We start from the raw sequence: 23,389 nt of genomic DNA, 5'->3' as shown, positions 1-23,389 counted from the left end.
CAGTGTCCTGGACCAGTGCCGAAAGGGCCCAGAGAGGAGCAGCACAAGTGCCAGGAGCAGGCTGGCACGGGTATAGGGAGCTGGGCTGGGCGGCAGCAGCAGAGAGAGAGAGGGGATCTGGCCAGTCTCCATACAGCCCCTACTGGCCAGGACCCCGCGCTCCTGCCACCCCGCTCTGGGTCCTATTGGCACTGGCCCCGGGACAATGGCACAGGCCCCGTAATCCTGTCCAGTGCTGCTGGCTTCCATGTGCCTGCTCACTCCCAGCACCCCCACCCTGGATAGGGACCAACATAAGCATCCCCAACCCTGCGCTCACCCATACAGCCCTGCATGGGGTCCAGGCAGCTGCAGAAGGAAGCACCAGCTGGGGGTGGGGGAGGGGAAGGAAGGGGGTACAGCACTTCTGCCCCACACAGAGCAACAGTTTGTTCCCCACTGCTGCTGCTCAACCCAGACAGGCAAGCACAGGACACATGGGGTTTGGGCTGCTCGCGCTCATTTCCACCTGTACCACAGGGCTGGGAGAAATGCTGATGACAACTGGGAGTGAGCAGGAGCATGAAAGCCAGCAGCAGTCAGACAGGAGCATGGGGCCCATGCTGGTGTCCCAGGGCCAGTGTCAGTGGGGCCCACAGCAAAGCGGCAAAAGTGCAGGGTCCTGGCCAGCAGGGGCTGTATGGAGCTGGGCCAGCTCCCCTCTCTTTCTGGCAGCACAGCCCAGCTCCATAGACCAGGGGTTCCCAACCACCAGGCTGCAGCCCAGCAGGTTGGCTTCCAGGTCGTGGCTTCTGCAGTCACATGCGGGTGCGGGGGGCAGCACCAAGAAGGCTCTGTGCCCCATCCCGCTCCATGGCTGCACCTGACAAGTTGCTGCCCACACACCAGGTACCGAGGCCTATGTCAGGCTAGGCCAGGCAGGACCCCCTAGCCCCCCTCTGCAGCTGAGAGCAGGGGGATGCGGGTGGCAAAATGCCCGGGGCAGAGAATGGGGAGGCAGCTCTTCTGCTTGCTCCTAGGAAAGGCAGCAGAGCCCCTTCTTCCTGGGCAGTGCCAGCTGGGTCCCCTGCACCATCACCTACGCAGCCCCCTCCCCTGCAGGGTCCCCCACAATACCACACCCACCCACCCAGAAACCCACACCCACCCACCCAAACCCACCTAATACTCCTGCACACCCCACACAGTTTAAAAGTAAGACTGCATTTTGAGCACTTCTACATAAACAGCACAAACTCACACAAATCAGGACAAAAATATATATTTTTAATTAAATTAAAATATATTATTATGGGTGTTTGAGTTTTAGTATATAATTTTTTTTTCCCCTTAAGATGGCAAACCCTCTTCCCTAAAGGAATACTTCCAGGAGTAAGGGGAGGGACTTCTGGTGGCAAAAGTAAGAGGTTAGGGGCGGGACTTCTGGTCCCAAGATGGTGACCAGGGGAAAGGTAACTTGTTAAGGGGCGGGACTACCCATGTGGCTCTCGACAGCTTGCCAACACTCAGTAAGCGGCTCTCCGCCCAAAATAATTGCCTGCCCCATCTCTAACACTATCATAACCAGACACTACTATAGATTTTGGGGCCACCAGGTTGCTCTGTAATTTCTTCAGACTGAGACTTTCATCCTTTCGGACTGTCAGTGCTTTTCGTAGTACATCTACCAATACTGTGTACAGGCTACCATATAGGTCTAATTTGAACCATTTAAGGTTCTTTCACCATTTTGCTGTATATTACCTTCCTATTTCTTGTTGTTTTATCTCAGAAATACAGACCAAGAAAAAAGGAGAAAGTCTGCTGGACACTGTTTCTTAAAAGACCCATGGGAACAGTTAGTCTTGCATTTCTTCCTTCTCTCACAAAAAATTACTTCCTTCTATAGTAACAATGTACAATACATTCCTTTGGTTTTTATCATTTCTTTGTTGCAACCTGCAGAATCGTCTGTCATAAAGCAACCCCAAAGGACAAAGAAAACTGATCTCAACTTTTAGTTGCCTTTTTCTCTTGGAGGTGGTTTGGTAAATGGTTCATTTTGAATTATGCAAGTGAAACTCTGAAATTCCAAGGATGAAACAGTATACCAGTTCTTTTGGCAGCGGACCATCCAATTATTTCTTCCATTTTTGGATGTCTTATTTTTTGTAGCCCTTTGCTTTTTTGCTAGAGCGAAAGAGAGCAATACAAGATCACGCTATTATTTTCACTGGAATAATATGAGATGACCTTTCAAATTCAGGTGGAGAGTCTTTCCTAAATATCATGTGATAATTCCTTTTTTTTATAGGCAAGGGAGAAAGAATGCTATAGATTAGTAGTTACTTCAAGAAAACAGCACTTGGTCTAGAACACCAAATACTATTTTGCCACCTACGCCTAATCCTACCTTAAAAACTATTTCTTCCTTTGAGCAAATCTGCGCATATGCTGGGAGGATTTCGATTCTGGTTCTAAGGATCAAAAGGAGTAACATTCAGCATATCTGCCAAAGAGACATCTTACTGGTGCGTGCATACAAGGAGGTAGCAGGCACAAGGACCCCTTTGCAATAACTACTGAGTATACTAGGCTGGTTTTGGACCATGTGACAGTCTTTTGAGGGAAAGAATCATCTGCTGCAGCTGCAATCAAATGACAGGAAGGATGCTGAGGCATGATAAGTCCACTTGCCTTGTTTTTAAAGAATGGATCACCAATCTGAACTTGAAGTGGCTATAACTCATTTTTCAGTAGAAGCTCCCTTCAGTAATATACCCTTTCTAGTCTGAGACACAGCAGAAGCTCTGTGTCTCAATAGGAAGTTACACAGAACCTCTGCAAACATTCTAAGAAAAAAAGGATAAGCAGGAAGTAGAAAAAATCTAATTTTATTTCCCACCTATTCTGGTCTGCCATGTTGAAATGTTCTAGGTACAGAAGACAATAGCTCACTTGAATTTCTCAACAGGAAGATAAAAAATACCATCTCACCCTAACCACACAAAGCAGCCCTACAGTAAAGCAGACAACCAAACAGGTACTAAATTGGCAAATGAACGTAACCAACATTTCAAAAGAATTCACAGCAGCAATAAGCAGGTGGATACACCTCTGTTATAAAAAGGTGGAGAAAACTAACAACCAGATTGTTTAAAGCGAGAGATTTAAGGCCTAGACAAGTTTGGTTCCAACCCTCAAAACTGCAGGTAGGCTCCAGATTCCAGCTAAGATCTCCACATCTGTCTATACAATTACAAACAGAAGAGTGTTTTTTAAGTACAGCACATGCCACAGCTAAACTTTGACCAGATGCTGAGAGAAGCTGGCAGTTTGCCAAGCAGCCAAAACCCTATATAAATACAGGCCACTGTAATTACCTCCTGGAACTTTAAGCTAAGGAAGGTAACGTACTAAACCTGGCTTCATTCAATCAAAATAAATGGAATTTTCAGTAGTCTCTGAAATTACTGACACAGCCACCTCGCAATATTGCGCAAGATCTGGCCACTCTCCCATTTGTAAACTTAAAGAACACCAGGGAAACACTTGACAAGAAATCAGGAAATGAGATTTATACTAAAAGTGTTTTGGCAACAGCTTCCTAACTTTAAGACCTCATACAAGGAAATATATTAGAGGAAGTTTTGGCTCACAGCTGGGTACTAGAGCAGGAGGAAACACTAGGCAAAGTTTAAGACAACTAGATAAGTAACTCATCTGTTCAGTTTAAAATTGAGCAATTATAGTTAAATAATTGAAGCCATAAGTAAAAAGGAATCACAGGTACATAAAGAATTACTGAAGGAAATGCTTATAACAACACTTGGCAGGATCTACTGCCTGAACCCAAGGACAAAACTATGAGATTATTAGTCCTATATTATATAGTTTATTAAAATTAGTAGCAACACTGGAGTACCAGATTATGTTCATACTAGGTAAAAATTCTGCCACACAGAAAGAAGGACCCTAAGAAGTTATCTGTAACTAAAGGAAAATTGCAAGGGCTACAAGTGGACAATCAACCTTTTTTACTGTGAAAAACGCTCAAGTCAGAAGATGCAGTATTAAAAGTAAACGCTATTACTGAAATCTAGCCTCAATAAGAGGCAATGTTCAGTTGCTTGCGATTTTCCCAGGTGCTCTAAACAAAGCCAAACAATAAAACACACACCTCACTAACCCTGAATTATCAAGCAATAAAGAAATGGAGTTAGCATTGTGTACATTACAAACTATACTTCCGTAAGTAAGAGGCAGACACACTCACATATCAAACTTAATTCATTCTGAATTGTTAAAACAGTTAAGACAAGAGAGTGCAATGGATAGCATATACCTGGATTTTCATAATTCAATTGACACGATCTCAAATCTTGCATTTAAAATTAAGTCTCATTTTCTAGAGTGAGAATACTCATTAACTGAAGGCTGACTAAAATTCTAAAGGACAGTAATGAATGGCAATTAGTCTTGGGAAGTGGTCTAGCGGTGTACCACAGTTATCACTAAAAATCCAGATACCTTCAGCATCTTCAGTAACAATTCAGAATACAGCGTATATTGACGAGACTTACAGAATCTAACAGAGAGGTACTGCAAGTATTGTGAAGAGAGACATCTGAAATACAGGTCAAAGAAAGAAAGAAAGAAAGAAAATGACACTGCTCAAGAGGTAAGCAAACCTTGTAGGGGGAGCAGTGGGAAGATTAAAATCAGTCCCAACTGGGAGGAAGTAACCTAGGAAATGCTACTGGGAAGGATGAAAAGACAGCAGTAGACTAATTAGACAAGAGTTTGCAACCTGATATAGTCACAGACAGGCCAAAGAAATTTGGAGCTAGATAAACAAGGGTATGTCACAGCAGAGGAAGGTAATTATCCATCTACAACATCTCTGGTGATACTGCATCTGGAATGTTATATTTAGTTCCAGTCCTCTTAATCCCAGAAAAATGTGAGCAAACCAGATGGAGTTTAAAATAGATGGTTGGAAAAAATGCAGCAAAAACATTAAAGAAAACTACAAGATAGTATGTTTAGACATACCCCAATTTGGATCACGTAAATATATTAATAAAGAAGAAGTTAAAGTTATAAAAAGAAAAACTAGGAGCAAAAATATGAATTCCCTTACAATGTACCCTATTAGGCTCTTAAACAGTCTCCCAAGAGAAGTAACAGACGGGACCCCACTGCTTTGAGCAAAACACTAAAAATGTCTTAAAGGTAACAATTCTGACTGGCAAGTGTTCAAGACACCCATGTGCCATTTAATATCATGTCCAGTCTCTATAATTTAACAGCTAAAATTATAAAACTGCTCATAGGAAGATTTATAATTAAATGAATTATATTTTGAGAAAATTGTAGATTATACTTACTAGCTTTCTCCTTATTTCACCTAATGGGTTGACAGCAACTATAATAATCTCTCTGCTCCTGTGTGGTGGAAAGCCAGGCAAAGCAGCTTTCAAAGATGGCTGGGAAAACAGCAGGTCTAAAATCCAAGGCCAGTACTGAGTCACTATAATTCAGTACTTTTTTCACACTTTTGGCTAGGACAATAAATGGAAGAAAAACGTAAATCAATACCACTGGGCCAGGATTGGGGGAAAATATATGGAGTTTACTGCTTCCTTTGTTCCTGTGCCTAAGCAGAATACACTGAATCCTGGTGTTCTGCTTAGACATGATAAGGTGCATGACTAGAAGCAGAGAATTTTTGTATTAGCAATTTAAAGTCTCCCTAGTGGACACTCAGCACACTATCAATTCTTTGTGGAACTGAACTTTTCTTTATGAAGTGCAAGTGTTTTGGCCCACTGAGCTGGGAGACATTTTTCTTTCGTAGACCAAAGGGTCATGCCCTTATCTGGTCAAAGGCCGCAGGTGTTTTATTGTCCAAAAAAAGAGTTACATTTCAAATAATCTTTCAAGGAATACCAAACAAATTGCCCCTATCTACTGTGAATTTATACTCCAGGATGCCTCATGCTAAGGACTGCAGTCCCAAGTCATACTGAGACATGACCTTCCCTATTCAAGCATGCTCACTATGTGGGTGATTACACACTGGAACAGGCTACCCAGACAGGCTGTGCAATCTCCACCCTTGGAAGCTTTTAGGAGCAGGTTAGACAGATACTAGGCTAGGATGGTTTAGTCAGGGATGATCCTGCCTTGAGGAGGGGCTTGGTCTAGATGAAATCCTGAGGTCCCTACAAACCTTAATGACCCACTTGTAAAATCTGACCAGATTTGAGATACTAGGAGGTACACCTAAAGATCAAAATCTTGTAGCAGAAATGTGATAAATGGAAAGCAGTAGCATGCTTCCCTAACTTAGTTTGTCAGATATCTGCCTGTGCAGCAATGATTTCAGGCCTCAGTTTTAAATTTTAGGTTGATTATGGTCCTGAGGTCTATATTCCATCAGACTGATTTAAATACATTAATCTTCAATATCAATCTTGTTGAGGCTTCACTGAAGTATTCTGGCCAGTTCTGGTCACAACGCTCAAGGGAAAAATTACAAACTGAAAACAATCTAGAAAAGAGAACCAAAAGTTATCAAAGGTCTAGAAAACACGGCAAGCTGCTGTGTAACCACCTCTGTGGTACTTATTTGCATACCTGCATTGCTTTGCAAGGTTGGGTTATAAGGACTAAGTCCCTTATCAGCATATCCTCCGTTGGTATGCATAAGCAAGGGAGTAAAAAAATTTTGAACCCATTTTGATTGTGATAACATGTTCTGGCTACTTTTATTTTGAACGCAAGAAGCCAGGGAAGTCAGGTTTGTGTGCACTGCCCTGCCTTCTAAAACTGTAAAGTTCATAAGGAGACTAATTGCTGTAAAAGAAAGTCAAGTACATGTAGCTGATGTTGCTGATATTGTATTTTATGATCTAGCCTCTTTGGCTAAGATCAGGTGTATTGGGCGCCTGAACCCTCCTCTGCACCTGATGGACTTTGAGAGCTATTCTCAACCACCAGCTACTCCATTCTACCCAGCAAGGGCTCCTGCAATAGGATTCAATGGACTGAGTGACTCCTTTGTTCGACTCACCCCTTCCACCATTGCAGACCTTTGTACAGGTTTGTTTGCATCTGTCTTCTTTTCTCTCAGAGTCGTGACTCCCTCCCTTCCCTTCCCTCACCCCACTTCCCAGCCCTGGGTTTAGACAGCTAACACTATTTATGCAACCTAGCTGCGTTTCCCTCCTCACCCCCAATCTCTCTTATGTTAGTCCCTCGCTCAGGCACTCTATTTCCCTTATAGCCTTTTATTCTTGTTCTATGATTCTTAACATTTTCTTATAGGGTAAAGTTTGTCTCTCACTCCAGACAAGCTGGCCTTTGAAAATCTTCCCAAATGAGGTGGTCTCAACTGCACAATGAGGGCTTGTGGCAATGTGGGACTGCTTTTGCACCTTCCCCCTAGCTTTTTCAGCTGGAAGGAAACAGAAAACAAATTTATCTGCTCCTTGAGATTTATTTTCCCTGCTATAGTTTCGGAAGGAAGACAAATTCATTGCAAGCCTCCAATAACTAGATTATATACCTGGAAAATTATAACAAATTTATATATTTTTCATATAGAGAATGTAATTGTTAGGGGGTCATTTTATAAATCAGGATCATCTGCTATTTGAGTAAATATGGTAAATTACCCCAATGCCTTATACTGCTGCATTTATATTTCAATGACATCTACACCACGTCAAACCGTACTGGAAAATGCCAAAATGAAAAAAGCCTTATTCACTTGCTCAGCCTATCATGTGCCAAGTGCCAAAACATGGAACACTTTCTGGTATATGCCCAACATCGTGCCAAGTTTCATGCATGCTTATGAGATCCAAGCTGGCACACCCAGCAAACACATGTTTCTTTGTTCGTTTTTTTGGCATTCAGTGCATGTAGAATGAGAGCAAAGGGCAGGGGCACATTTTTGTGATGGCACAGTTCAACAAGATGTAGACATGTCCCAAGGGTCTTGTCAGTTTTAACTGACATTCCCAAAACCACAGGAAATAAAACTGAAAGAAGCAGGTCAGTCGTATTCTGCTGCTGGCTGGAAAGCTCCGAGTAACATCAGAGACAGGCAATGAAGCTAAAAATGAATGCTAGGAAAGAGGTATATTACTGGACATACCGTCTCTGGCAAGTCAAAAGGTGAGGGAAGAGTAAAGTATGAAGTCTCAAAGCCCATTCTCTCAGCAGATAGGAGGCTGGGTACAGAGCACACTGCAGGGTTTATTTCCCTTCTAAGAGGTAAGGGCATCTTTAAAACTTGAACAACTGATGTGACAGATAAAGCTCCTGAAAAGGAACCACAGAGTGCTCAGGAAACATCTAGCACTCTCCTCTGGTACTTTACAGAGAAAGTTACTTTATTATGTAGGCACTGGCCCTTGAGGTATCTTAGCTGGCTGTGGCTACTGAGATGAGTTATCTTAAATGGAAGTTTTCAAGCCCTGTGAATGAGCACAGGAGTGGACATGAAAAGGGGAGGGAGGAATGATGCAACAAACTGAATAACGTGGAAGCAAAATGAACTAAACACTACAGGATCAATATATATGGCACTTCATGGGTGGAGGGGGGAGAGGAGTGGGAAGGAAATAAATCCTGAATACAACTCCAAAAACCTAAACAATGAACTACTATGCTAAAAAATAAGTGTAAATGAGGCAAGAAAGGAAAGAAAATGAAAAAAAAAAGCAAAGGATACAAGAAATTATTTGAATAGCATTTGGTTGACGAAAGAAAAATGTCATTGTTTTCACCCAATAATTTACTCTCAAAGTTTTCTTAAATGAACTTTCATTATTATGCATACTGTTCAAATACCAGTGAGACGTCAATACCCACAATCTTTGCTATCCTATGACAATACCTTACAAGTTATTTTTTTAAATGCTAAATAAGTTTATTAATGTTAATTAAGCAAAATATTTCCTTTACATTGCAGGAGCACAACTTGAAAAGCACAGCATGACTTATTTTCAGCCCTTACTGATAGGCATCAGATAAAGCACATATCTCTAAATTATATCCAAAGTGAAGAGATAACTCGAAAAGATAAAGATGTTCTTACATGACCCATGCTATATTACACAACCAGAAATAAAACTAATGTCTCTTAACACAGCAAGTCAAGTTTATCCATCTCTTTCATTTAGGCCCTTGAACTTGAAATCAGATGCCAAGCAAAAGAAGGACTAAGTAAATGGTTCTTTGAACCTGTTTAGATTCAATTCTAGGGCCATGCCTCTAAAGAGATGCACTCTGGAGCAGGGACAATCTATTTTAAGTTCATGAAGTGGTCAACAAAATGAGGCCCCAATATCAATAGTGTCTTCAAGAACACCTGCACTAAGGCATTAGTGATATATTGATTTCAGTATCTAGACACCAGATGATGCGATCTATTTTAGGTGAGTGACTTACAATGATGATTGCTTTTTACCTGATAATTTTTAATGAATTCCACAATAGAGTTGCAGGGGAAAAAAGAAGCATAATCTATCCATGGAAAGATTACTTAATAGTGCTTGGTGTATGTTCCATGCTGCTGATGGGAGCAGCAAGTTTGGAAGGCCAATGCCTCCAGGCTTTCCCATAAGCCAGTATACCTTGCTGAACTACACCTCCCATGATCCAATATGATGTCCACACGCTGATGCTTGTAATGAACTCTCCCAGCCAGTTTCTTCGAATTGACTGTTTCTGTCACCAATATGACAAAATTATGGCCCTGCTTAAATATACAACTGATATCTGCACTGAGAAGTAGAATAGGCAGTATGAAATTCAACTTGCAAAAATATGAATTAGTGCCTGCTGGCTAGAAATGTTTCTTTATTCCCCAACAACTTCCAGAATCCAGACTGAAAACAAACTAAAGCAATTAACCAAAGAAAAATACATGGGACTATAGCAGCAGTTCTCAGCTGGGAGTCCACAGCCTCCTGGGGGGCCGTGAGCAGGTTTCAGGAGGTCTGTGTATGAGGGACAAAACAGCAAGGTGGGGGGAGATACAACACAGATTTGTGCACCCACAGCAGGCACAGGGCTGCAGCCTGGCCAGACTGGCATGGACAGAAGCCATATTTGTTGCCCAGCAGGCAGAACCTGATGCAAGAGGGTGGAGTGGGGCAGTGAGACTCATCGCTGTTCCCAGTACCCCCGCACTGTCTGCACCACCAGCAGTGCAACGAATAATGGACCAAGGGGAGGGGAGAGAGGGGGCTGTCCTCACCTCCTCTCGCAGCCAGTTGCTCATGTGCTGGGCCACAGTTCTACCCAGAAGGGAAGTGGGGTGGGTGGCAGCACAGGCAGCCTAAGGGGAGTGGCAATGGCTAGGCCATGGCAGTGGGATAGAACTGTGGCCTGGCAGATGAGTGGCTGGCAGTGGGAGGAGATGAGGGCAACAGCCCACCTCCCAGTCCATTACTCCTTGAGCTACCGGTGGCACAGCTGGTGTAGGGGTCCAGGTGGTGGCAACAAGTCTTGCCACCCTCCCCTCCACACACACTGAGGGGCTGGAAGCAGTGGGTTGGTAGTGAGGGGAATCAGCAGGGCCAAGGGACTACAGGTCAGGGGCAAGGGGCACCAGTAGGGCTGGCAAGGTGGGGCCCTTTGGTTTGGAAGTGAAGGACACTGATGCTGTGGAGTTTTTACAGCATGTGGGGGGGGGGGTGAAAAGAGGAGGAAGAAAAAGGTTGAAAACTCTTGGACTACAGAATGAGCAATGGTCAGCCCTCATTTGGAAAGTGAAATCCAGTTCACTGGTATCAGATAACATTTGTCAAATACTATGCTAAATTTTATGAAGTTCTGGTTAATTAGGAATGCTAGTGACCTACTAATGAAACTAAACAAATCTAATCTCAACAATCGCAAGTTCATCATTCTTTCTTCTTGAAGTGTTATATCTCTAAATCTATTTAATACTGGCCTGTTTCACATTCTGGTCAATTAAATTAGTTCAAAGGACCTAAATGTACATAAAAATGAGTCTTACCTGCATGAACCTACTCTGCGTCTATGGATGAAGGGACCATTTAACTCCCCTTCTGAACTAGCAGTTAGTTTCTGTACTGCCTTTGTTTGTGCTATTGGGACATGAAGCTAGTGATGTACAGAAACCATAATTCTTTTTTTTGATCATTAATTTAAACCTGGAAATACTGAGGCTAGAAAAGGGTAAGTAATGGGCTGCTACTGGGGAATGAAAAAACCCCTTTCAATTTTCCTTGACTAGCCAGCATGGCTTTATTTGGGTTGCAGACACCAGCATGATGTTATTTCATCTAAAACATTTCAATTTGAAATAAAAAAGTCCCAAACAGATACACCATTGGTCACCATTATATACACCTTTATATAAATAGGATTTCACAAATTCCATAATCTTTGTTTTGGGTCATATCTGAAACAATATTTGGCAATGCCTTGCTTAACAAGTATTATGCAATGAAAGCAAACCCACTCCCTTCCTACAAGAATCCTCAAGAGAGCTGACCCAGAACAGAATATATCAAGCAAAGCTTAATGCTGAAAAAGCTATAACCTGCAGAACTACAAGTGCCAGGGAAATTTCTACAGAGTAGATGGGTAGAGGTGAGAATTGATATATTTTTCTATCCTTACAATCAATGCTAAAACACTGTGAGCAACTTTGAAACTACGCCACCATTTGAGACGTTAAGCTGAACATTCACACAGTAATGGATCTTTTAACAGTTATCTAGTAACATTAGGTGGTACAGTAAACATATATTGTGCATGTTACTTCTTGATACGCTGACTTTTCATGGCAGTTATGCTAAATTCTAACTGACAAATGTACATCAAAGCTTGCTAATACTAAATATCACAACACTTAAGTTCTCAGACCTGCTGCATTACACAAATCCACAAACCCAGACACAGGCCTTTTACTTTTTTTTTTGTGGGGGGTGTAATTATTAGATGCTGTACTGATGTCACAACAGGTGTCTATTTTCAACTGTGGCACTATACAGCACATTCAATGATATGCACCATAGTGTTAAAAGACAGCAGGGACTGGCAACCTATGGCCCATAGGCTGGATATGGCCTGCAAAGAGTTTGGAACTAGCCCAGGACAGCATGCAGTTACCCTCTACAACCTTCCCTAGTATTTTCATGCCTAAAATAACTCTCACTACAGAGGAGCCAGGTATCTGCAGGGAGGGTCTTGAACAAGCTTGAGCTGTCAGGATGGCTGGGGGTGGGGGGGTTCCAACTCATCCAGTCTGATTTTCTAACTGAAATAGAGAATGCAACACCTTTATTACTGAAGTGTCACAAACTATGAAAAAAGGCATTTAACTAAAAAAAATTAATCTTGGACATTTCATTTATATTAATTTCTCTCTACCCTCAATTGTTTTTACAGGTGCACCGATATAATCAGTCCATATCGTATCAGCACAGATAAAAGGCAAATTTACATTATTGGCAATTAGCTTCTTTTTTTTTTTTGCATGCATGGGGCCAGGAGTGCAGCCCAGCAGCATGGAGAGCAGTGTCCAGCCATTAAGTCTGGGGGTGGGAAAGAGGCATGGGGAGGCAGTGAGTGGGGCTGGAGCAGGGGTAGGGGCAGAGCCACAAGCAGCTAGTCCAAGAGATGTGGGGAAGAGGCAGCTCCCGCCGCTGTGCAAACCATAGGGGAAGATGGGGGGCATATGCCCCCCCAATCTGTGCTTGGAGCAAGGGCAGACTGCCCTTTACAGCCTCTTCCCGGTGGGGGGGCTAGGCTGGGGCTGCACTTTGGGCAGGTGGCAACAGCACAGGGATGGGGAACTATGGCGAACTCTGGGGTGGCTGTAGCCTCCCTATAAACCCTCTTCCCAGTGCTGCTGCTGCCTACTCTACCCCTGCCCAACCCAAGCACAGGTGCCCCTGCCAGGAAGAGCTCAGCACAGCCCCAAGCATGCAGAGGGCAGCCTGCCCTCACCTAATGCACAGACCCAGGGAGGACATGCCTCAATGCCTCCCTCAGGGTACGCAGAGCAGCAGTAGCTGCCCCCCTTTCCGCCCCTCCCCACCCCTGGACAAGCTGGCTACAGCTCCCACCCCGCCTGTGCTGTGCCTGCCCCTTCCTCTGCCCTACCCCACACCCTCCCTCACCATGGGAACCTCAATCTGCCCTCACCCATGCCCCTTCTCCCTCACAGACATACCAGCTGGATGCTACTTTCTAAGCTGTCAGGCTGCATATCAGCAATCGGATCGTTAGTGGCCAATATGGCTGGTTCATTATTGCTTTAATGAAAATGTAATTATGGTGGAATAACTGTGTTGATTTTACTGTAAACCTACTTGACTGAAACTTTTCAAAAGCTGATGTATAAAACAGGGTGGTGATAACATCTCAAAGCTATGAGATTCAATGGTAAAGAATGTCTTACAATGTCCAAGTCTTAGAGATGTTATGAGCAAGAGCAAATCTCACCAGAAATATGCTCCTTGAGCTCATGAATATGACCAATTAATCTCGCTACATTTTTGAGAAATTAATTCTATAACTGTTTGTCCTAAAACTGTTTCTCCTGAAAGACACTGCTGTTTTTGAAAGGGTTGGTGAAAATAACACTCCCATTCTGAAAACCCAGTTCTCAAAACAGATCACAAATGTGACTGGGTGCTGATGCAAAATTGAAGAAAAAAGCAATTAAGCAAATATGTTTACCCATCTCCTCCTCTCCCATATTTTCCTCTATCCCAAACAGAACAATTTAAAACGTTGTGACCTTAACCCTACAGCCCCTTATGCTTGTAATAGTTGAGCATCTCCTAAATGCCCTCTACTACCATGCCTTGTCCACCCAGTATACCAGATTCCACCTACTAGATTATATCCAACAGCACCGCCTGCATACCTCAAAAAATGAAGTACAATTTCTTGCTATGAAACTAATTCTGTCACAATTTATAGCCACTGATGACAAGCAACTACAGCTGATTTGGGGGTCCCAACCCAGTAAAACTACATGAACCCCTACCACAACAAAATCTGTCCTCCTCCTCTGAGACTGTTACATTCAAACATTTAGGAACAGGCTGGTCACTTGGCTTATATTAATCACAACAAATAGCAGTATCAATGCTCTCAATCATTGTGGTAAGGATTACTATTTCAATCAGTGTCTGGCATGGCATTGTGGCATGGACACAGAGTGGATCAGAGAATTTGCTTCTTAAAAACGCTTTCAAAATGTAGGCCTTTTGAAAAACTTAGTTCTTCATTTTTTCTGTTACTGTTTATACTTGCTCTTTAATATCAACATTTTGAAAACTTAACCTTGAGAAATTGCCAGAATGGAAAGAGTTGCTTTTTTTACAATAAAACTGTTGTCAAAAACATGCATCATTGAAGGGTGTTTATGAGTTGATCAGTTCACTGAAGTTCAAACAGAACACAAACTGACAAGACTTCCATTCACAAAAGCAATTCATTGTATATTTGCATTCCTGTACATATGAAACAGGTTAGGCCACTAATACTGAGATGGTTTAATCTTCAAAAAACATCATTAAACAAACTCTAATACATACAAATGAGTGGTTAAAATGGCTTTTATATTACTTATATTTTATATTTATATTACTTATATTTTAAATAAAGTCAAATCGTTGGGGGTGTCTGAAATATGAAGCAGCATTACTTTAAAAAAATAGAATTTCTGTAAGATTTGCATAAGTTCTCCCCCCAAACATGGAAATAACAATTTGCCTCCTCACCTATAATTTAAATCATTTACTTCATATGAACAGTAAAGGATTTTGAGATGTAAGTCTTATCTTTATAGTAAGCCGGCATACTTAGTTTCAAATTATTTTAAGATGATAAAGAACTAGTAAGTCAAAAAAATTCCCTCCATGTTTCCATGCTAATAACACTGACTCGTATTCAAACATGCACATTATAGTGTATTTCTGCTGTAACCTGGAGCACACTTAGTAAAAACAAGCTCATCATCTTCAAATGAAAATTCAATTCATTTTTATTACAGGCCATTAAGGACACTGCAAATGCAAAGAGAAAGAATTGGCAAAGCTAATTTTAAAATTAAAGTAACAAAGCAAAACATATCAGGCAACATGCATAACTATGCTAGTTGTATCACAACTGCAGTAAGACAAGCAGCAAGACAGCTCACTAACCACCCCCCCAAAGAAAAACCCTATATTACAAAAAAAAAAAACCCTTAACAATGACACCTACAAAATAGTTAAAAGTAGAAGATTTCAGAGGATGCACAAAAAACATTTAGCAGACTTAACAATTTGATTAAACAGAGTCCTGAGAGAGTTTAACAATGTTCACAGCATACGCATAACACATTTACAACAAGAAAGAAGAAAGGCACCTGGAGACATCTGACACTGGGCATGCTCTGCAGGCATCTCAGTGCGCACATGCTCTCTACCAGGTTGGAGCAGCCTAGCCACAAAGACCTTGGCACAGAACACTGCAGGGTGACAAAAAGGAAGGAAGAGAAGAAGCAGTTAGATGCCACAACGAATCACTTAACGCAGGCAACTCATTAGTACTTTAAAGTGGATAGTTATTTATGTTAATGTCTATGTTAATCAATGGTTAGTGGCCAACAGTAAAATAACTCTTGACGGTCTTTTTATACTACATCATCCCCCATTCTACAAAGGATAAGGCCCTGGCTTCTCCAATCCCAACTGTTCACTCTTGGTGACTTTTTGAGCAGTCCAGATGATAACTTCATACTTTGTCTTCATTTTATGTCTAATGTTTTCTGCTCTCAAACTAGTCCAAAATTTTGCATTCAGGTACATTATCGTCAAAACGTTTTGGAAAGTGGCTTTTTTTTTTTTTTTAACTTAGGTATCTACTGAGAAGGTATACTGAGTTATATATTTGCCTAACGGATTTTACTACATTTTACTTTTGCTATCATACTATGAGCTTGTATGCACTAGAAAGTGGGGCCATTAAAATATTATCTTGAGGAGTTGTGTTAAACAATATGATAATAAACAAGGTTTCACCTTCAGCACAAACCCAAGGTACATCAAACATCTACAGCATCCTACTGTAGGCTTAACTGAAAAGGCTCCTTTATCATCAGGTAGTTAACTGGTGATGTTCTAAGACAATACTCATTTTCCAATAAAAAAAGGAGCACAAGAAGATAAGTATTTTACTCTTCCTCAGAAACACACAGTATTTCAATTTCAGGACCCAAACCCTCTTAAATTATAGATGTGCTATCTTCACTGACTTAACTGACAAAATTTTGTCGCTTCACAGATGCAACTGCAGCATTTGGCCTGCAAAATCTTTATCATGAGTAACAGGAAAAGCCACTGACAGATTCCAGGCTGTTGGAGTGGAAGTTAGAAGCGTTTTGTTTTGTTTTTGTTCTTAACTTAAAAAAGAAGTTAGATGCAGAAGCTAGAAAGAAGCTTTAGAATCCTATAACATCATATTTACAGGATCGTTTTTTCAGGCTATAGTAGTAGAGTTAAGATAACGAAAAGTAATTTCAGTTATTCACAACTAAGCAGCAGGTATACCCAACTCTGAAAATCTGGCAGTCCTAGCTTCTCTCATTAACAAAAGCTACAAACACTTGTGAAACACACCAAATCAATCTAACTTGAAAAAAAGTTTAACCAAGTCAAAAACAGTACAACTCCAAATGGAAACCCAAGAAATGCAGCTTAGTGCTAGTACTGAGAGAAGGGGTCCCAAGCAAGTGAAGAGGTTAAGATCTTATTTTCTAATAAGCTTTCCTCCATGTTTTTCTGTTCAAGATTATTCCTCTGCTAAAATTGAGAAAGTATAAAGAGAAAAGGCGGCCAAAAATTGTGTAGATATTATGAATTACTCAAATTCTCTCTTTTAATGTACAGTAAAATCCCTGTTCTCTGGCACGAGTGGGGAATCAGGGGTGCCAGTAAGCTAGAAGTGCCGGTTACCTGGGGCACAGGGTTTCTGGCTGCATGGCGGGGGAAGGTGGGGTGGCAGCAGTCGCATGCAGAGTGGCAGCCACAGTACAGGGTGGTAGGCGGCAGTGCCTACCACATGCGAGCTTCCTCCCTGCCCCCCAGCAGGAGGCAAAGTGGCACAACGCCATGTGCATCCTGCCGCTTTTAACGCAGCGCCGAAATTACAGTTAATAAGGTATTCCGGTTGGTGAAGTACCGGATAACAGGGATTTTACCATATTATGAATGTCAGTGACCATGGTTGTATTTAAGTTAGTTACATCAATGATCTTTACATTTTATACGGATGCAAGACTGCAAATATTAATATTCTAGTATTTTTTGTCCAATATCTAAGCATAACCATGAACCATCTAGTTACTGGAAAGTTAACATTTAAAATCTGAAGTTGATTTTCACTCACTCACCAACTCCCAGAGCCTTGGGATGTAATTTTTCTTGTAATACATGATTGTATCCACACCCAAAATTTTATTCCCTAAACTGTATTAATAAATCCATAGCTACAGCAGAAAAAAAACAAGGTCCAAATTTCAGAAGACATTGTCAAGCAAAGTCATTTCAGAAGAAAACCATAGAATAAAATGTTGTAACACTCAGATTTAAAGATGAGAGATCTCAAACCAAGCATGCCAAAATTTTTCAACATTCAACTGGTAATTGAACTGTCTGGCTCAAAGACTTATCAAAAAAAATCTCAGGCTGGTGAGTTTGCTTATCTTTGATTTAGTTGCCTGATACCATAAGGAGAAACAACCCATCAGATATTGACTCATTCATTTACTATCATGTAGCATGTATATGCAGTTACCTAAAATTTTATTTTATGGATTAGATGTGTGGATTAGCCAGAGTCACTCACTCGAGCTTCTAGATCAGAGGTTCCCAACCACCGGGCCACGGTGGCTGCCAGATCGTGGCATAAGCCCCCCAACCCCCATTCAACAGGGCGAGAGGCTTCTGATGCCAGTGGTAACATGCAGGGTTAAAGCTGGGGGGGCAAGGAAGCCCCCAGGAGGGAGGTAGTTTGCTCTGCCGCCCCCGTGCTGGTCCATGGCCAAAAAAAGGTTGGAAACCACTGTTCTAGATCCTTTACCAAGTTGGGTTTTTAAAACGTCCTTTAGGCAGAGAGAAAGTAAAACCAAAGGAAACCCATAAATAAGTTTCAAATGAGTTTAAAATCCAATGGGCAAAATCACTTCAAATATCTGTGTCAAGTTTAAACTATAGGAGATTTTTTTTAATAGTATTACAAAGATGTTAAGAAAAGGATTAATAAAGGAAAGGCCGAGACACATAGCTATCACTATATTTGTGTACAAAAAGTAGTATCAAAGAGTGCATGTTCACAATAAGGAATAAGTAGCTACCTGTAAGCTTCTTTTGTTGAGTTATTTTTAATAACTGGGGTGGCAGAGGGGGAGGGAATGATGAGGTGGCAACAGGTAGAGCTGGTGGCAATCAAAAATGTGACACTACATTGGCAGTTTCCACATTTCATGTTAAATTAATCTCATCCAACTCTAATGCTGTAAAAGTAAGGAAGGATGAAAAACGTGCATAAATAAAGTAATGCATAAAGTTACTCCTAGAGATCTTCAAATTTCTAATGTCAAAAATTAAATGAAATTTGGACCTTTTGGCTTGGACCATGTCAGTCTTTTTTCTTCCCCCCCCCCCAGTGGATAAAAGTTGGGGGGAGGGTGAAATTTAGTCAAGTTAAAGCACATTACTAGAGACACCAGCAGCGCTCCCCTTTAATATTTTATGCTAATTAGTTTTCTATTTGTTAGATGAGAGGCACTAAAAACAATAGCAGAAGTACTGGACATCCAAAAAACCAGGATCACCAAATCAGAACGCACAGTAAATTTCACTACTGACTGAACTGAATTTTTATTACCGCTTCACTATTAGACCAATTTACAAAGCTTCACAGAGATCAATCAAAATAATTACTAAGTATGGAGAAACTGGATAAATCAAGGGATACTCGCCTGAAAGGGGGAAGTTTGATAAATCACAGCAGAATTATTTAGGATGAAGTAAGAGAACTGGTCAGACATGTACGCTCAGGAGTACTCCAAGTCAGCTGCAGAAAACTCTGTGTTCAAAGCAATACTGCAAACAGTACGCATAGGCCACCTGCATAGTTCACTGATAGATGGTCAACCAAATACTGTAAAAGCATAAGCAAAGTTGATAACAACACCAACCTTTGGAGTATGCAGGCTAAAATAAACCAAATCCTCTCTCACTCTTTAAGGTGCAAGAGGCAGGGGGATTTCATATAGGTAGGAAGAGAGGCTTTTCCTTTTCTACAATGTATTTTGAAATTACAGGTATCACTGTCTGAGACAGTACAAATGAATTGCTGAATCACTGCTCTGATCTTTCACAGGTCGTTATACCCATCAGGGATACTAGTGGTATACGGAAATCATTTTGCTGGGATTACAATCAGTTATGCTATTAATTAATTACTTTAACCAACAGAAAAGTTTAAATATGTAGCCAGACTACCTACAGAGAATTTGCTACCCGTTAACCCATTCAAGTGAGTAATATCAGCAGGAGTGGAACATCGGCTAATGCAAAAAGAACTTTTCAGATTAGGAGTCATGACAGGGAAATGGTCTGTTTTTTCACATGCATCAGAATTTCTTATGACCTCCTTTACAAGTATGAACATTAGTTCCCTGGTATGTAGTTTATAGTGCCACTAGCTTTGGAACTGTTTCACAAAACTGCAATATGACACGCACAAAAGTATTCTAATAAATCAAGAAATACTGAGAGAGTGTCCCCAAAATTAAAGTCTGTAGAAGCATTTGAATAACTGAAACTTAAAAATTATTTTTATTCTACAAAAGATGTGATAATTTAGAGTCATTCAAAAGGAATGACTTGCCCCTAGCTCTCTAGGACAGCTCAAGGAAGGCTCTATACCGGGGTAGGCAACGTTTTTTGGCTGGAGTGCCAAAAAAACCCACAATGCCTACCTTGGAAAGTGCCGGAGTGCTGGCATGCCAGAAAAACAAAATGAGGGCAGGGAGTACGTGGCAAGATGACTTGCTCGCATGCCTTGTCCCCCACCCAAAGTCCCTGCCCCCTGGCCCTGCTGCCCCTTGCCTGCACCCAACCCCCTGCCTCCAGCCTGGGCTCTGTGGCTATCAGCAGCTACCCAGAACCTGGGGCAGCTGCAAACATCTGCAGCCTCTCCGCTCCAGCCCCAAGGAGGCAGCAGATGCCGGGATGCTCCCCGCAGTGCTGCCCTTGCTGCTGCTTCTGCAGAGCAGCATTGGAACCCTACTTTCAGGGTGCAGCTTTGGGGTGCAGAAAGCTGCCTGCTGCTCCCAGCTCCCCGCTGCCCTGGACACACTTCCCCTGCAGGCGGGGGCAGCAATGAGGGGCACAACCCTGCATGCTGCCCACACTGCTTCTGTGTACACAGGGGAAGTGCAACCCAGGTAGTGCAGAGCTTGCAGCAGCAGGCAACTTCCCTGTGAGGCCCCTCAGTGCACTGCTGTTCCAGGTCACACGTTGCACTCCAGAGGGCCCAGGGGAGGGCAGCAAGGCCAGGAGCACAGCACATGTGACCCACAGCAGCAGTGCACAGAGGGACCACACAGGGAAGCTGCCTGTTGCTGCAAGCTCCACGCTGCCTGTGTTGCACTTCGCCCATGTGCACAGGAGCAGCATGGGCAGCACAGAGTTGTGCCCCTTGCTGCTGGCCCCGCCTGCAGGGAAAGTGTGGCCAGGACAGCAGGGAGCTCAGAGCAGCAGCTTTCTGCGGCCCCCACTGTGCCCTGCTGTGCCAGGTTCCAAGGCTGCTCTGCAAAAGCAGCTGTGAGGGCAGCACAGCAGGATCTGCTGCCTCCCCGGAGCACGGGCAGGGGCAGAGAGCCAGCAAATGTTTGCAGCTGGCCCAGGTTCTGGGTAGCTGGTGATAGCCATGGAGCCCAGGCTGCTTGCAGCACTGCTTCCATCCTCTCAGGCGGTTGCTGAGAGCAGCCTGGGCTCCATGGCTATCACCAGCTAACCCAGAGCTGGGGCCAGCTGCAGCCAGGAGGCTTCGAACAGCTTCTGCCCTCCCAACCTCCAGCCCTAGCTCTCTCCCAGTCCCAGGCTCCAGGAAAGCAACAGGTGCCAGCACTGCGTTGGCAGTTTTCCTTGGCATGCACTGGAGCCACAGCCAGGGAAGTAGCAGCTGTTTGTAGCCTCCTGGCTGCAGCTGGCCCTGGCTCTGGGTTGCTACTGATAGCCACTGAGCCCCAACTGCTCCCAGCAGGGCTTAATGCATCCCAGCTGCCTGCTGAGAGCAGTCTGGGCTCCCCGCTGGCAGCAGCTACCCAGAGTTGGGGCCAGCCGCAAACAGCTGCTGCCCCTTCCCTCCCCCCCCGCTGCCACAATGCGTGCCAAGAAAAATGGCCTCATGTGCCATGCTCGGCACATGTGCCGGGGGTTGCTGACCCCTGCTCTATACCAGCAGTTCTCAACCAGGGTGCTACAGCACCCTGTGGCACTCTGAGATCCTTTCAAGTGTGTTACAGGATACTGCAATATTGGCACTGTTGGGTGTGCAAAGAAGATTCACAAGACAGAATGAGAAATTTCAAATAGAAACCCAAAATGTTAAAAACATTCTGACCTGTTGTGATTTTTCCAAGTTCTTTGCCATGGAATTGCTGTTATGTTTGTGTAGTCAAAAAGAAAGAAAAAAAATCAACTAAAAACTAAAACCTGACAGTTTCCAATGGAATGCCATATCCAATTTTCAGTGTCTGGTTAGGTCTGAATATTGTGTTTATAACATCTCTGAAACACACTGTTGTGAAACAGAAATTCTGCTTCATTTAGAAAGGGTTACTTTCTCATTTTATTCATGGCCAAGTTGTCATTGTGCAAAAATCTCAATTTACTTTGTAATTTTAGCACAAAATTAAAACACTTTAAAACTGAGTTTCTCAGAAGTCAAGGTAAACATACAATTATAATCCACAAACTCAATTTAAAAACTTATCTGTGAAAGTTCTTACCATTTTTCATCATCTTTTTTTTTTTTTACAAAAAAGAGAGAGAGAGAAAGAGATTGTGAAACCAATCTTTGAGTCTCTTTCATTGAGTAACAGTCTAGTTAAGCTGGATGATGGCCATTCAAAACAAGTTATCTCAGTGATACAGCCTCACACAGACCATCTACTTAAATTTTGGGAAGAATCTTGCATGAAACATCAGTAAGTTCAAAGCAAGATATAAATGGAAAGTAATTAGATTACAATAGCTCTCCACATAACCAAACAGTAGTTCTTTGCAGGACAATATAAATTAATGGGAATGTGACTGATAATGCAGTCCCATTTTGCTCCTTGAAGATCAATACATGAATTTGCTAAAGCAAAATAAATACCACAAAAGGACTTCGGGTGCAGCGGAGACAATATTTAAATGATTGTTCTTAAGCGTAATAACAATCTTACTCCACTGTAATTTGTTCAGCAGCATAAGACTCATAAAATGCAATATCTTGTTTTCATAACGATCCAAGAATATTCATAAAAAACACAATCCCATGCACATCACTTTAAGCACAGTTAACTGATATCAAGCAGTGTTTTCTAATACAAAGAACATCTATAATAAATCTAGCATCCCTTTTACACATACCTCCCTTGTCACCCCATAACTAAAAAAAAAAAAATCCACTGTGTTCCTGTCTAAACTGGCAAAATGGTCGTTACATACAAACAGTACATTTTGAAAGACCAGCAAAAATCCTTTCTTCTTGCTGTCAGAAGTAACACAAGAGGTGCCCCATACTGTATCAGATCTAAGAAAACAACATGAAATACAGAAAGGAAAACTACAGTTGGGATTGCAATGTGACAAAGTACATATGTACAGCACAGGAGTTGAGTAAACATTGCTGAAGCTTATCTAGGAAGTAAGTCGTGATACAGATTGCTCAGATGTATTTCAAGCTATAAGGTAAAAGGTACTTAAAATGTGCTGGTCAACCAACATGTGCTAGCATGCTCTATTTGTCCAAGGTAAATAAAGCATATATACTTAAACTTGCCTGCCTTACCATAGGAGGTGCAGAAAAAAGTGACAATTTTTGCCTGATCTGGCCACAGAAAGCAGTTTATAGCTGTGACCAAACGAGTGCACAGCTGCAAACAGGTTAAAAAATGCATGGAGAATGGAATACAAATCTTACAAAATGTAGAGTCTTTTGTAACTTGTGTCTGTCCAGCTCCCAGCCTGTCCCTGTTTTTAGAACAGGAGGAGGGAAAGAGAGGAGAGGGAGTTCAGTCTGGGGGGATTTCAAGCCCCACCCCACCCCACCCCCAGGGTGGAGCAGATGTACTGCA

At 42.3% G+C, this 23,389-nt stretch overlaps 1 protein-coding gene across 2 annotated transcripts in view; it reads right to left on the bottom strand.

The window, feature by feature from the left end:
- The window catches only part of FBXW11 (F-box and WD repeat domain containing 11), a 103,085-nt gene that overhangs the window by 75,888 nt on the left and 3,808 nt on the right, over positions 1 to 23,389 (bottom strand). Inside the window, exon 2 of one of the 2 annotated variants that reach the window (XM_019534841.1) lies at positions 15,398 to 15,499. The exons of the other annotated variant lie outside the window; for it this stretch is intronic. Coding sequence (XP_019390386.1) covers positions 15,398 to 15,448 — 51 coding nt within the window. The 5' untranslated portion in view covers positions 15,449 to 15,499. The remainder of the gene's footprint in view (positions 1 to 15,397; positions 15,500 to 23,389) is intronic. 2 annotated transcript variants of the gene reach the window in all.

The sequence above is a fragment of the Crocodylus porosus genome, unplaced genomic scaffold (assembly GCF_001723895.1).
Source record: "Crocodylus porosus isolate Cpor-Errol unplaced genomic scaffold, CroPor_comp1, whole genome shotgun sequence".
Taxonomy (NCBI): Eukaryota; Metazoa; Chordata; order Crocodylia; family Crocodylidae; genus Crocodylus; species Crocodylus porosus.
This window is presented reverse-complemented; position numbering and strand designations above follow the sequence as displayed.